Raw genomic sequence first — 15,766 nt, 5'->3', positions numbered from 1 at the left:
AAAAAAAAAAACCCTCCCTGCGTTTCTCGCCACTTCAGAAAAATCTTAACAGCAGTCAAATTAAACTCCGCTCCACGTCCTGTCTATTCCACCGCTCTGCTATCTCCTCCTCTCACGGGCTCCCCTCCTTCTTTTTTGTTTAAAAGAAAGAAATACATTTCGGGAGAAGCGCCATTTTCTCTCCCAAAAAAAGAAGAAGAAGAAGAAAAAACCATGTGCGATGGAAACGCACGAGAAAAAGCTTCGTGCGACCGAGCGCGACGCGAGACGAGCCGCCGGGAGAGCTGAGGATAAGTTTGAGTGGAAGAAAGACGCTCGACACAACCACGAAACACACGAGGAAAGGCAGAGTGGCACCGCACTGAATGCACGTATACATAAATATATATATATAAAAGAGAAAACCCCGGCGTCCCCACTGTAAGCTACCCAAACAATGAAATAAGAGAAGACAGTTTACCTGTGTCAGGCAGTACGGGGAGTACATGGTTATTTTTTAGAAAGGAGACTTGGAGAGCTTATTTAAGTTGGATGGAAGCTCGGTATGGTGCTGCATTGCAATCGCTCGCCGTCCTGTTTCTCTCACTCCATGCTGCTGCAGCTTACAGTAACCCCGCCTAGAAAGTGAAAGCTTGCACAAACTTTCAGGGAAAAAACTTTGTCTCCCTCCCCTCTCCTCTCTGCTCTCCTCTTCGCAGGACTTTTATCGCTCCCCTCTTCTATCCTACTGAAAGCCCCCCCCCCCACACACACACACTCTTTCTATTTTTCACGCAGATTGAAGTTCTTCTTAGTAAAATGTTCGGATTTTGCCACAGCATGAATTTTGCTTTTGGGGACTCTGAATCCGCTGTGCACACGCTTCCCCGCGTCTTTAGGTTCGCAATACTGTGCTTTCGAGCTGCGTTTACTGACCCGTGCATTCCATGTTGAGAGCAAATAATTACCAGAGGGCAGATGAGCCGGTCAGTTACACCGACTTGAGAAGGAAACACGTAAATGCATCAGCAGAGTAGATGAAAGTATATAATTTGAGGAATATTGTGAGAGCACCTCTGATTTCACTGACTTTTTAAATATGCGATGGCCAAGCATGCATTCAGTTGCATAAAACCTCTTAACATAATTCTGCTGAAGGTCCTGATCACAGGAATTCTCTCATGCATAAGTTTACATTTGATTGCACACTTAAATTCATTTACAGGCATTCAAATCGATGCGTCATCTCATTGCTGCTGTTAAGTTAAGTCTATTTATTTACTGAACCAGAGTTGACCCAGTCTGAAAAACCCACAACTGTAGCTTGAAAAACCAGTGAAGTGAGTCCAAGCCAAACAGTTACTGTAGCGTTCACTATGAAGTAGAAAACAGCGAAGACAGACGTATAATCACAGTCTTTGAGCGGTATCAAAATACTTCACTGGGGTGTGTGAGGAAAAACACACACACACACACACACATGAACGGTAGTGAGGGGTACACATATCACATAAAAATCATAAAATAACATTTCTTGGAGCAGGTCCCGAGTGTGGTAGAGTGGGAATTTGGGTGGGAGTGAAGTCATTGTGGAAGAAGTGGAGCTGAAATTTTAGGCCTGACGTTAGAGTCCCACAGATTTATGAGGCCTACTGCTTGTGCATTTTTTATTAAATACTGCAAGCCTCTGCAGGCGAAACAAAGAGATCTGGGCTCTGTGTGGCCAATTACTGCACGCGGCCAGATACTCGAGCCAGAGGCGCAGGCGGGGAGGGAGAAAGTGTGTGGTCAGGAGCGCATGTAACGCCACAAAACTGTAACCTCTCGCCCTCGCCGTCGCACAAGGTTAGAATGCCAGCATTCCTTTTCTGTGAATAGGATACATGACTAATGTGAACCACACACGCCCTACAACACATTCACACACAACTTTTGGTTTCCCTTTGGGCAGGTGTATTAACTTCATAACCTGCCTGCAACATGTGCGCAAATCTCTTTGTTTTCAGCTCGCTTTGGTAGCCGAGTGCAAAAGGTTACAGCCTCTGCTCTCTCCGTCCTTTATGGAGCCGACTTGCATGCTCCGCACGCAAACACTCCTCTGCCGTCGCTCCTTAAACGAGCCACACATTTAGTGGTCTGTGTGAGTAAATCTCTCATTAAGTAACACATGGTAGAGCCATATGCTATGGTTGGTGGGTCTGCCGCGGCTCTGCTTTTTCACACGCTTCGCATATACATATTTACCACTGTTCCAGAGTGGCCAGCGCTGTTAGTGACTTCACCCACCAGCTTGGTGCTGTTGTGCAGTCGCACCAGAACTGAGGATTTTATTAAGAAAGTGTCACAGAAGTGAGCAGTAACGATCTCGCAGCCGCTGTGGCCGTGTATCGCGGGGAGGCTTTAGGCTGTGGGTGTGCAAAACAGGCTGTATGAGGATGAAAGTAACCACAAATTTGACGGAGACCCGTGCGCACAGTATTACAGCCGGTGTTGATACCACAACTGTCTATAGGTGGCAACACAGCGGAGCGGAGATAAGTAAGTGTGGTTGCAATGTCTGGCAGAGCAGATGTCATCTCTAGCAGCGCGTCGTTTACATACACTGCACATGCGAGGCTTTGCTTGAAGTAGTTGTTCCCAACCAGGTGGAATCGCCTGTAAACACATCCCTCTCACCAAAGTCACCCTCTAACTTAAGTTCCAAAAGATGCCTCCTTTAATTAATTAAAAAAACAAAACAAAAACACGAGCAGTGCATGAATACACTTTCTAGCAATCTTTTATTTTCTGTTTGTCTAGTTTCACGCACAGACATGTAAGCAAATAGTTTAAACTAAATATCAAAATTTGGGGGGGATTTCAAAATCTTTTCATTGGCTGTTAGTCACATTGGATAAACATCACTTCTGATCGATTTTAGAAAAATTCAGACATGTTATATTGGCAACATATTATAAAAAGACAAAATATTACAAGTTTCCCTTGCTTTAAAAGTATGGAGTAAGCCAGTTCCAGTGAGTAAATTTAAGGTGGTTGCAATTATTTGTTTGAACTGTGAACAAGGAATTGAGCACACGACCCGCTTAATACAGTTAGTACATCTTAGTTTAGCTCCATTCACATGAAAACCACTCATAAAATGTGGATTATTAAAAGGCTGCTATAAATGTTTACAAGGTTTACACATATTATTAACCACAAAACTGTGTTTTATGTCACATTCTAGTGGCTCATGCAAATACAGTAATACATCTGAGTGACAACCCTTAACATGATCACTGTTGCTAGCTAAAATTTGAAGATGACCCACTGTGTCTTGCTTATTTTCTGTCATTTGCACTGCATTGTTACAGAGGTGGATGCTCATATTAAACTTGACCACGAGGTCAACTTGTGTAGAAGTAATCTGTGTGAGCCCAAAGAGCAACGCAAATGTTTTTTTCTACTCTTGGCTCTGTATTACGCCAAGGAGAAGCCCCACCCACTTGATGTTCTTTGTTTGGGAGGGGTAGCCAATGAGATTGAAGTTAGCATAAAAGGAGGGTGTTTTTCAAACGAAGAGCTGCTAAAACAGCTTGTTTTAGACAGTGACTGGAAGATAAAGACGAATCATTTAGACTCTCAAAAAGCTCAGTCATGCAAGGATAGTCTAGTAGAGTGGAAGAATAAAAAATACAGAGCTGGAAATGACCAAAATAGGTCCCCCTTAACACGGTCCTTGGCCACCCAGGTATGGAAACCACATTATTCAACCTCAGCATTGGAGGTCTAAACACAACAGATAAAACTGTGACCACGGCACTGCTGAAATGAATTGTTTGAACTTAAACATTAATAGACTCACTAGCCTTTTCTTAGAAAAGCTGTTACCAAGAAAAGCCAGGTTACAAATGATTAAAAAGAAAAACAATTATGTGGAAAATTCAGTGTCAGCTAGTAAAGTTAAAATACCCCAAAATAAAAAAATAAAAAGTAAGCAAGGTTACCTTTTGCATTTATGGTGTAATGCAAATTCTGTTCTATATTAATTATTCACTGGCTGCAAAATTCTGGGACGTTATTGTGTTTAAATTTCCATTTTTTCCGTGTTTATTTTCCTTTTTCTGTTATTTTTGTGACAAATAGGAAATCACCATTGCAAATGTTTGAGTGATGTGACAGATCATAGATATCCTCTTTCCCCCACTTCTTTTCTTTTCTTTGCAGATCAACGGGGCTGAAGGGGGAAGTGAAATGTACACTGATACTGATGTATCAGAAATAAGCATCCAGGACGATCCTAACGTTATCAGTACAGGTTGTTATAGTTTGCATAACATTATTGTACAAAATGCTCAGGACGACAATGAATGGAGTCGTGACGCACTTTGCACAACACCGAGCCCCCTACATTAGACCTCCCGGCGAGAAGCTGGAGGTCAACGCTCTCCTGTGGACGCTCTCCTGGGGACGCTCTCCTGTGGACGCTCTTGAACTCGCTGCCCCCCGGAATCCAATCCAGCCACAGTGACACCCTCCCCCTCAACCCCTGTCTCCCAAAACTCTCTTTAGACGGCCGTGCTACCCACTCCTGGCCATAGCACTTCATTTCTTTACCCGGAGACATACAATATAGTGTAGCAACCCAGATTCTCTGAGAGACTTGGCATAAGACTTAACTCTGGGAAACAAAGCCTGTAGCCTAGAAAACTGGCTCCCACCTCATTAATGATCACATTTTCAGTCATACACAGGACCCCCCGCCCCACGCCATCCCGACTCCTCTGCTTTTATTACCATTTTATATCATGCCGATTGCTGTAAATCTCACGGCTTCTTTTTTTAGAAATGCTGCTCACTTTTCTCTTACTTTGTAGTTCTTTTTCGTTTTATACATCTAGGCATGCTTCACATTATCGTCGTAATTTGCACTCCCGTGAGACGAGGGCGCTTCGGTGAAGTTGCAAAGGCTTCTTTTTCTTTCCCCCCCTTTTTTTTCTTAAATGTGCGTGTGGAAATAATAATTGTAATGGTTTGCAGCTGAGTGGAGGGAGCTGTGAATGACATTATGATTGCGGTGCAATTACCAAGAGCATGAAAACGGACTGTCAGTCAGAATAATGAGTAATGACTCCAATAACACATTTAATACCGACACATGAAATAATAATAACAATAATAATAATAATAGATGCATACCCTGTATGAATCTGATACTACAAAGCATTCAGGCATCCCAGGACCTCTGGAGGGTTCTTCGTTCAACAGAAAGGTTTCGGTTGCCTGAAATGTAACACAGTGATTCATTAGTTGGTTCTGTATTTAGGATCAGGGAATTTAAAACACACAGAAAAGCTGGTCGCAAAGCTGCAAAAGCAGATTTTGTATGTGAAAATCCTCCTCATCCTGCTGCTCGACCTATTTCATCATCCTCCTCAAGTCCCACCACCAGATAACTACTCAAGATCGGCGTCTTTACACTCTGCACACACGCGCACGATCGTGTGCACTGCCTGCCTGCGCCCATATGCTGTGCAGGCCCGAGGCCCAGCCCTGCCAGTCACTGCCACTTCAATGGGGAGCAAAGTGTTTAGCTGCCGTACCCGCACACAATACTCCGGCACAATGGCATTTCCTGTCCCTGCTATTTCACCTGCATGGTCACTTTTCTGTCAGCCTGCTCTGATTCAGCACAAATCATTCACACACAAACACACACTCACACACACAGCCGCATACAGTAATACACATGTTTGGCAAAGACTCGCACATACAGAGGCCATACGTCTGCCTCCACGGAGACAAAAACAGGCCACTCAAAAGGCCCTGCCCTGCATCCGCTGATAGATGCAGCTAAAGTGTTTATCCCAAGTGTTTGTTTCTATTCAGTGCAGTTCATTTGTATGCTGAGGGACGCGTCAGCCGAGACTTGGGCTCTGAATGAGCATCCATTGCAGTTCTGCTGTCAATTGAGGCAGCCAGGCCAGACAACATAGATGGGAGGAAACCACAGACTGAGGAGCTGGATATGGGAATGGGAGTTCTGCCTGCTTTGCTAGCCTGTGGCTATTACTTTTTAGTCCTAACTGGTACAAATTGCTTTTTGCCAGGCTAAATTTTAATGTCTCTTCTGGAAATCGACTAAACCTATTAGACAAGGGCTAAAAATGTCTGCGTTCATGAAAATAGTAAGAGAGTGGAAGTTTTACTCACAATGGGACTTACTTGAGTTTCTGGATATAGGAGAAGAGGGGAAGTAATCTTATTTTCCAGAACTTTACCTTCTTATCTCTCAACATACCTACAGCAGAAACAAACATGCACCCAAAACAGGAACAAACATCGCTCGTAGCCAGCAAGAAAATGTAAAGTTATAGTATTTAAACTGGCATGTGATATAAACAGTTTTTTAGGGAATTTAAACAGATATTAGGTTACTTAAGCATTTGCATATGCAGACAAATACACACATGCGCCGGGTGACATGGGATTGCCCTTAAACAAATACATGCAGAGACACATGCATAAACACGCAGCACTATAATAAGTCCCAGACTTGGACTAACTGAGCTGCGGCTGGAGACACAGGCTATTCATATCCTTCAGAATGAGAGGTTACAGCTCGAGTCTTTTCCCTTTTCCTTTCTACTGTAACACAGGAAGGGCATCTGTGTGTATGATTTCACTCAACGTCTGTGGCAAAAGGTTCAGCAGGCAGGTTGATTAACATAAGACTAACACTGGCTTTGTTAGCGTGGCCTCTCCCACGCACAATAAGTTCAGCGTGTGCCTCGTGAAGCACACGCTCGCTTAAACAAAAGTTAGAATTCGAGTCATCCAAATGGCTAAGAAAACACTGCGCGCGGCGCGCGGCCTCAGCATCCAACCTCTGGCCTGTCATCATTAATATGTGGGGAAACACTGGAGGGAAACCATTTGAAACCATTTGTCCCACTAAATGGTGCCCTTGTCAAGCTCCCCGGGCTTTCTGTTAAGCTTTTAAACTGCCCAGTCCAGCTGAAGGATATATTTTACTCCACTGATAATTACAGAGCAGCACAAAACATGGCACTCCACTGGCTCGAGCGGCCTCTTGTTTCTGACATGTTTTAGTCATTTAAGGATGAAAAATAATTTTCACTGCACAGAGGGAATCCCGGCTCGAGGACGCTGAACACCGGATAAACGACAATCTAAAAACACATCGTTTAATGAATGAATCTTTCTCTGTCTCCAGCCCTTAGAGAGCTGCACTGAGGCTCAATGTTGAGTGCAGCTCCCTGAAGCACTGGCCCGCTTTCCTCCTCTGTCAGTTTTTAAGCAGCATAGTATCAATTATACATATATGTGTTTTTCTATATGTATGCAACATATGCCTGATCCATATGCTGGCCCCAAGCTAAAATAGTTGCAGAGTCTCGTGTAATAAACACTTAAAAAGCTCACTACTCATTTGCTGTCTGCGATGCTGGTTTTTGGTGACTGAAATGAAGCGCAGATGATTAAAACAGAGAAGCATCAGCCTGGGTCAGGCTTAAAGCCACAGTTCAAATCTCCATATTATTTACATGCATGTATGGGGTAGTTCAAGAGCTTGGGAAATCCCCCAGTTTGTGAATTTTAGCTATTTACAGAGGTTTTGCAGGAAACTTCATAAAATTGTAAGTATTCTGTTCAGTGGTTGAATATGTTACGTTATGTTTATATAAAGTAATTTTGCTAAATTTACAATTATGGAACTAATAACTATTATGTACTAAATCATTTGCTGTTTTACATGTTTACAATTCACAATTTGATCATCAATTCTGCCCACAGAAAACAGCAGTACAAGGAATTCCCTCTACGTAACCCTAAACAGAGGACAAATAACAGATTCATCAAGTGGACAGAAAATCTCCAAATGAATGACTGAATGCGAAAATAGAATATCAACGATCACAATTTTTTTCTCTGCCAAAAAGTTTTGGCATGTAAATTTAAACTACAGACGGCGACAGCAAAACAATTGCATTAAACATAAAGAGGTCTGAAGATTTTTAGCTAAAGGTAACACAAACCAGAGAAACAGAACACCCCCCTACCCCCAGCTAGGTTAGCTCTGTTCAGAGAGAACAAGGATTGCTATATTTTATTTATTTTTACTTCACAACTGTTTTATCAAGTCGTTTTATAAAATCCCTCAAGTTGTCTTATTTCTCTGTCCTGTAAAAGCCTAATTGCCAGAATAAGACTAAGACAATAAGCTCATAGTATCAACCTCGAAGGTAGTAATTTGTCACTTATTGCTTCAAACTATTGCAGATTTTATAAAAGTAAACGTATACTTCATAACAGCTAGGTTTTATTTCCCCCCAACATGCTTACACTAGCAGTGTTACCTGAATTAGCATAAAAATGTTAGGCATGAATCTGGAGCTAGCTGGGATAAATAACTAGCTTAGCTCTGTCCAACCCTTCTATTAAGCTGTCTTACCAAATGTTTTTTGTGTCCTCGCTAGCACAACATTATTTGTGAGACTATGTCGCTGTACTTTTCTTTGTTCACAAAGAAAAAGTTCAAACAGGTTAGCTTAGCACCTGCTAAGCTAGGTTAAAGTGAATCTCATGAAGAAAGTGAAAAGGCGTACTCTAATTTTCAAATATTTTCATATTGTAGTGAAAACATTTATTTTAGTGTATTATTGTTGTTGTAGATTGCTAAATGAGCCATATGAGCAACATCCTGCTGTTGCTGAATTCAAGGTGAAACCGCAACCGGCTGTCAGTTGAAGCGGTCATGCCCTTGATTATGAATAGGCACTTTGAGCTGCTAATTGCTCTAATATGTTTACAAGTTAGCCACTCGCTGTTTTAACCTTTTAGTTGATTTTACACAACTCACTTCGCTTTTTGTGGAAAATGATAGAAAAAAAGCAAAAGCAACAACTATAACAGGCTGGGCAGTCACCTAGCACCAGCGCTACCTTCGTTTAGTCGCATCTGAGACCAATCTCAGACACAACTGAGCATGAATACGAATCATGATGTCTACAATACCTCAGCTGCACTTACTCTGCTCAATTCTCTCTGACATCCACGTTTACAATAAGTGAGATCTAAAAGGGGGACAGATGCCTAAGTTGGCTGCCTCACATGGAATTAGATTAATCAGAGCGCATATACATATGGCCCACCTTCCTCTGTCTCCCACTTTGTCTTGTTCACAGAAAGATACACAACAGCCCAGAAACCACCTGGGTTTCCATATTTCTGAATACGCGTCGATCCACCAGTGGTGGGTATCTTCGCAGTCACTGATTAACAGCCTTCTGATCATTCGGCCGCACCGTCCTAATCATTTGCAGAGTTGTCTGTATGAGCTCAACAGTTCCTAGAGGATCAGAGACTTCTGCGGCAAAACATAACTGACATCCTACTCAGTCCTGCTCCATTCAGCCTTAATTGTATCCTCATTCTTCACCTGGTAACAAGCTAACAAACCTGTGCAGATGTGGCAAGCACATCAAAGAGAGGGAGGGATGGGAGGGGGAACTTGTTTGTAAGAAAAAATGTGTGGGGGAATATGAAAGGGGAAATTTACGTTGTGTGAGTCCAAGCCAGCGCCACCTCAGGGAGAAATGCTGGAAAAATGTGATATTTTACACCTGCATCTCAGGAGGTGGGGAATAAGAGACAAGGAGGGGGAGGTGGTAATTAGAGGAGTGTGCGTGCTTGCATGCGTGCGTGTGTGTGTGTGTGTGTGTGTGTGTGTGTGTGTGTGTGTGTGTGTGTGTTCGTAAAGGATTTTTAGTATGTTTCTGGGTCTTGCCGCCGGTTCTTCTGCAGCATTCAATTTGGTATGATACATTCGATGCCAGATTATTAAAAATGCTAAACCTGGTTACGAATGCTAAAAAAAAGTGTTGAAATTTTAAACAAATATGCTAATATTGTTAGAGTGATAAATAGCTGGAAAGCCCTGTTTAATGAATAATGCTATTGGCTCTAATTCCTCATTAAGGCCCTAAAGAGGAGAGTGAAGAGAGAAAATACATGTATTGTTGTGATTTTCCCCCCTTTTCTCCCCCCCAAATTAAACTCAGAAGGCATAAGATACCAGCACCTTCCCAAATTAAGTTCATTCAAATTACTTGGTTACACAGCTGGTGTGCATTCTGCTGTGTCTTGTGAAACCAATTAATGTGAGGCTTCAGTCTTGATAAGATAATTAAAGGAGGGCTAGAATAGAGATGGAGGAGTTTGAAGTGTTCAGGCTCGTGGTACAAAATAAGACTTCCTTTAAACTGCAAAAAAACTTTGCGTTGAATCAAGTTAAAATAAAATCTGTGTGATTTGTTCTGCCATTTCCAAAGCAAACTGATCTGATCTGGGGGCTTAAGTCAAATTATGCTCATACTGAAGGGTCTGCGTTATTTCTAGATTATTATTTGCTTAAACTAACAAGTGAGATTATCTCACTCCAGTGTTTTGACTTTGTATATTTTTAGAGCTCACTTAAAGAAGTTAAAACTGCATGCTGTAAATCTGGCTTCCTGTGCTAGGCGTTATGCATTCCCTGGGAACGTTTGAATTAAAATATATGTTTAGATTTTGATTTTGTTCTATAAGAAGAGATGCTTTTTTGTATTAACTGTAGCAAACAACTGTCAAAACATCCTGTAAAACACAGTAATGTGGCATTCTTTCTAAATACAGCTGAATCCCGTGACCTCTCGGGCCTTTGATGAAATCTTACAATCTTAATGTTTACACCCCGTTTTTCTTGGATTTGACCTTCATTCTCTTGCTCGCGTCTGCTCGTTTGAGCAAACTTGCAGAGCACAGCGTAGCCGCCAGAACACGGTCAATATAAAGACATTTATAACTGTAGTAACTTGATGAAGCAATCGCAACATTTTAATTTGGCGGTGCCGTGTGTGCTGGTAGTTTCAGTTGTGCTGCACTCAGACTTTGAGCGTTGCAGATGTTCGATATGGTTTCCAATTCTTAACAAAGGTGTTTTGTAAGTTAAAGAAGAAGCAGAATGAAAGGAAAATCCCCAACAATCAGACAGTCTGCTATGAGGAAGCAGTTGGTGATGATGAGAAGGAAGAACTCCCTTTTAAAAGGAAGAGGCCTCCAGCAGAACCAGTCTTATGTAAGCATCTGCTGCAACCGGTTGGTGGGTAAGAGAAAATAGTAAAGAAAAAAGTGGGGCGCACACGTCTGTGAGTGCAGTGGTTCGCTTTTTTCTCTCCAAGAACAACGTTAAGGTTTAACTAGCAATAGTACACCACGACTGAGTTAATGAGTTAATCGCTTCTGTCCAGCTTCAATATTCTGAAAACGCAACCAACAGGCAAGCAGACTGTGACCCTGTTCAGCATAAGAAATGTTGTTTTTAAAGATTCAGATCTGTGTATTGCACTCAGCAGTGATATAAGGATTTTAGAGTAGTAATACTGAAATGGATAAATATGAAAATACTCCATTTAGAATCCATTCATTGTATTTACTATACAGAGCACTGTCCAGCCTGTAAAACCATTTGTCATGTGTTTCGTGGGTCTATTAAAAATGTTAAAAATGTTTTGAGGCCCAAAAAAACCTGCCCTGTTGATGTCATAATGATGTCACTAGAGTTTTCTTGACATTTCAGTCTATTAAACGCACACACACAAAAAATATATTACCAGTATAGGAATGGAGTCTGAGCTGAGTGAGCTTAACTTAATGAAAATGTAATGAAATTGAATGAAAGATGTTACTGAGCTGCACTGAGATCTGGGATTCAGCTTTTCTCAGTTTGAATTATTAGCTTAGCTAAGCTTAGCTCAGACTACCCCAACTGTAACCAGTAAACCACTGGAGTATTACTGTACGTTTTATCTTTTGAGACACTCTTTCATGAACTTGTGATTCGTTTAGCACAACAAGGATCTCATATTAAGGAAGCTGAATGACTGAGGTGATTACAGCTCATGATATATCCACTGTAGCCCCTCGGCTGCACACTGTTAAAATCACAACAGCTTAAAAACCAGTCAACCTGACAAGCACATCTGAGCTCACTATCCTAATATTTATGCTGTTTGACTGTATATCAGAGTTTCCATCTTTAAACTACAGCAAAAGCTTACACGCTGCATAAGCTATTATAGCCTCCTTGAAGCCTTATTTATTTTTCCAGAGAAACGTCAAGGCCAGGACAAACATAATAGCATAATATTCTGTATACAGTGAGGGATGACATCACTGGCAACAACGGCCAAGATGGAGATCACACAAGACTGGAAAACCGCTTGTCTGATCATCATGTGGTGGGCTGTACACACACACACACACACACACACACACACACACACACACACACACACACACACACACACACACACACACACAGAGGCAGAGTGCAGGATACAGTTACCACAGCTATTTACACAGCACTCTGTGATTCTATTTTTTTAATCTTTAGTTCCTGCACTATATATCACACATATGTTTACCACGGAGAATCCAGTGTAAACTTTGCATTTGGCTATATATTTAAAACACCGCTTGCATTGCTTATTGTAAAGGTCCAGTCTGTCTGTAAATCATCATTTTGGACCCATAATGTCATCTTTGTATTTCCTGATGATGGCTCAAACTTTCTGTTTACTTTCTGGCACATAGGGAAAAATCCATAACCTATAAATCCTCGTGTATATATAGATCATCTGTAAAGAAAAGTAGTGTTTGAATATTTATTTCTGTGGCAGAGATGGCGAACTGGCCTCGGGGAAAGCTAACAGGAGTCTGACACTGATTGACAGATGCCTCCAGTGCCGTCTGACTAAACTAACATGCAGTTGAAGTGTTTGGCACAAAATCAACACAACACACATGTAGCCTTTGAAAATAAATAAATAAGGTTTTTTTTAAAAGAGGTGAGTTGCTGCTATAAGTAGGAGAATAACAAGTGGGGATAATCCCATGTGAGGCCTGTCCTGAATTCTGTATCATTTTTACTGATGAGCTTCTTGGGCAGCTGCCATGTCAGCAAGGATGCTCGTAAACAAATAATTATTCATACTAATAATCTTCCATATTCATGTGCAAATAAGATCCATTCCTGGGTATCTAAGCAGCTTCAAGGTTGTATGTGGGAGGTTCCCCTAACTATTGCCTGACTTGAAACATTTCATGCCAAAAAAGAATTTCTAAGGGTCAAGGATGTGTGAGCTCTCTTTCATAGTTTTGCATAAAACAGACTTTCTTATTACGAATTTTAAAACCTAAAAGCACTTCATTCAAATGCATGCTTTCGCAAGCCTCACAGAGAGTAGATTTCTCATTTAACATGTTAAAAGAAAATCGGGATACAACATGAAAAACGTCTTCTGTTTGAAAGGACTCAACTCAAACGAAAAAGGAAACCTTGGATAAAATCTCATAAGCTGATGGCTGCTTAAAGAACCCTCAAACAAACTTCAGTTAGAGTTCGAGAAGCATTACAAACGTTTGCTTTGTGATACCACTGGATTTCCCTGAATGGGACAAATAAACCACCTGCGTAATTAAGGATTTAGTCCCTGCGTAATTACGCACAAATCAAACGGCCACTTAATAGAACGCTGGCGCAAACAATAAGTTCCATCCTGCTACAGCCAACTTTCCGGACTCTGGTAAACCTTGCCTTTAGGTGGGATTTGTGCTCTGGGATCCTTCCCACATGCAACAGTGAAACCTTTACATACTGTATGACACCTCTATTATGGATGTTGTGCCATAGGTCCTATCATATATGCGACTATAAATAGACTAGCCCAGTCTGTGAGAGGAGTCATGTTCTCCGTGTGGATGAAACGGCAGAAGGCAGTAGGCATCGAGCGGTGAACTGAGAGGGCTGGACACTAATTTGGCCAGCAGGTTGGAAAGAAAAAAATTGGCAACAACGGATGTAACTATTAAAATAAGGTGGATTAGGTTTTCCTTCCAGCAACATCCTTTCAAATGTACATGCAGCTCCTTAGCAAGGAAATCTCCCCACATTTTTAAAATAACCATAAGATCCTAATGAGTCTAACTGTGACAGCAAATAGATTCAGGTAGGTGGAGGGACTTGGCACATACTTTGTGACTGTTACACATTAGCCACACCAAATACACACACACACAAACACACACACACGCACACGAAATATAAGATAGCTCACTAAACTATAAAGCACAGAATCATTAAAACGATGAACAAGTACAATGATTGTCAAAGCTGACTGCATAAATGAGCAAATTATTGGTTTACATAGCACGTACCATTGTGGTGTGAGGATATGTGCCAACACTCTCAAAGACCCATTTTCCACTCTGAAAAGTTCGGCTTCCAAAAAAAAAAAAAAAGTGAGTGGGAGAGAGAAAACTGCTCGGTTTCTTGCTCAGCTGGGCCTTATACCGGAAGCAAAAGAGCCCTAATGCACGGCCTGCTGCCCGGTAAACATTTTTTGGGATAAAGTGAAGTCAGCTCTTCTCAGTCCAGGCAAACGGGACGCAGAGTCGTACAATCCAAGCGGTCTGCCTCCCGACTTCTTCATGCAAGGTGTTTATGTGCGGCTTTCAACTCGTGATAGTTCCACGAAACTCGAAGCTGCGCGCGCCTGGCTGCACTCTCAGTCCCGGTGCCGTCACGTCCCCGCACCGAGTCCCCGAGCTACGTGCCACCGAGACGCTGCACCGTCAGAGCCCGAGTGTCGGAGCAGAAGCCTGGCCGCGCACCGACAGTAAGTAGCCTGCCCTGCGCTCTCAGCTCACGCGCTCACCAAATCAGCTGTTGCTCCTCCAGACTGGACGCCGCGCGCTCTCTCCCCTTGCATGCTCAGGCGTCGCCGATCACGTAAAAGTGCAGTCCGCTTCTCGGTTCTTCTCCACCTGTCCTCCACCCCCTTCTCAGTGTCGGCACAAAGTTGCTGGGAGGACCGCGTCTGAAACAAAACTCAGCATGTGGCAGCGCGAGTGTCGCAACATCCGCGAGCGGGACCTCAGCGGACGGTCTGTGATCTGAAACCCAAAAACAAAGAGGTGAAACGTGCGTCTGTCTCCCCGTGTGTGTGAGTGTGTGAGTGTGTGACACCGAGCAGCTATAATTAAGTAAACAAAATGCGAGAAGTGAGCGCACAGCGTGGCCGCCTGCACGCACCACTGAGGACGAAACGGTGTCCTGCGGCCGCGGCCGAAGAAGCGGAGCGGAGGGCTGGTGAATTATTAATAACCAGAGCGGTTCACAGTCTGTCGTGTTCAGTGAGTAACCAGGGCGGCAGCTGGGGGTTTAGAGGAATTAAATACGGGCTCAGAGTAAACCGTGGACGCAGGGGATTAGTAGCTCTCACCGGCAACAGTGTAGGGGCAGCTCGGGGCCGATAGAGAGGGCGGGAGGGAGCGGAGGTTCTAGGGAGCAGTGGGGGAGACGGCGGAGGTGGTAGGGTAGGACATTTTTTTGAGTGCAAATTTAACAGTCAGCCTAAATGGATGGGTGGTATGTACGTGAACACGTGTCACTTAAAATTTAAATATGAGCTCCAGCTGCTGAACAAAAACCTACAATCTAAACAAAAATCTCCATCTATAGCTGATATTTTTATGTAGTACATTTTCATTAATCGAAATTACCCCACGCCCCCACGTAAAAGACTCCCATTTGTTGACACTTGACTAACCATAGAAGAGTTTCTCTGAGGATAAAAAAAATAAAGTGATAATAAACTGAAGTGGGCTATAACCCTCTGCTGCCCGCATATGTTTCCATTTTAATGGCGAAACAATTCAAATAAAAATAAAGGCAAGTTTACAA

The 15,766-nt window shown here is 42.5% G+C and overlaps 1 protein-coding gene across 6 annotated transcripts in view; it reads right to left on the bottom strand.

Moving 5' to 3' along the window:
- The window catches only part of nfixb (nuclear factor I/Xb), a 130,090-nt gene extending 114,772 nt beyond the window's left edge, over positions 1-15,318 (bottom strand). For 2 of the 6 annotated variants that reach the window (XM_005749977.1, XM_013915127.1), the window contains exons 1-2: positions 14,239-15,318; positions 5,158-5,241 (exon numbers count right to left, since the gene is read on the bottom strand). In XM_005749977.1, coding sequence (XP_005750034.1) covers positions 5,158-5,241; positions 14,239-14,241 — 87 coding nt within the window. In that variant the 5' untranslated portion in view covers positions 14,242-15,318. Of the gene's footprint in view, positions 1-460; positions 672-5,157; positions 5,242-14,238 lie in introns of those variants that run through there. The other 4 variants (XM_013915129.1, XM_005749982.1, XM_005749978.1 and 1 more) reach the window with 4 other exon arrangements.
- Positions 15,319-15,766: the final 448 nt, after the last annotated feature.

Source organism: Pundamilia nyererei, unplaced genomic scaffold, assembly GCF_000239375.1.
Source record: "Pundamilia nyererei isolate P.nyererei 1_Seehausen unplaced genomic scaffold, PunNye1.0 scaffold00259, whole genome shotgun sequence".
Taxonomy (NCBI): Eukaryota; Metazoa; Chordata; class Actinopteri; order Cichliformes; family Cichlidae; genus Pundamilia; species Pundamilia nyererei.
This window is presented reverse-complemented; position numbering and strand designations above follow the sequence as displayed.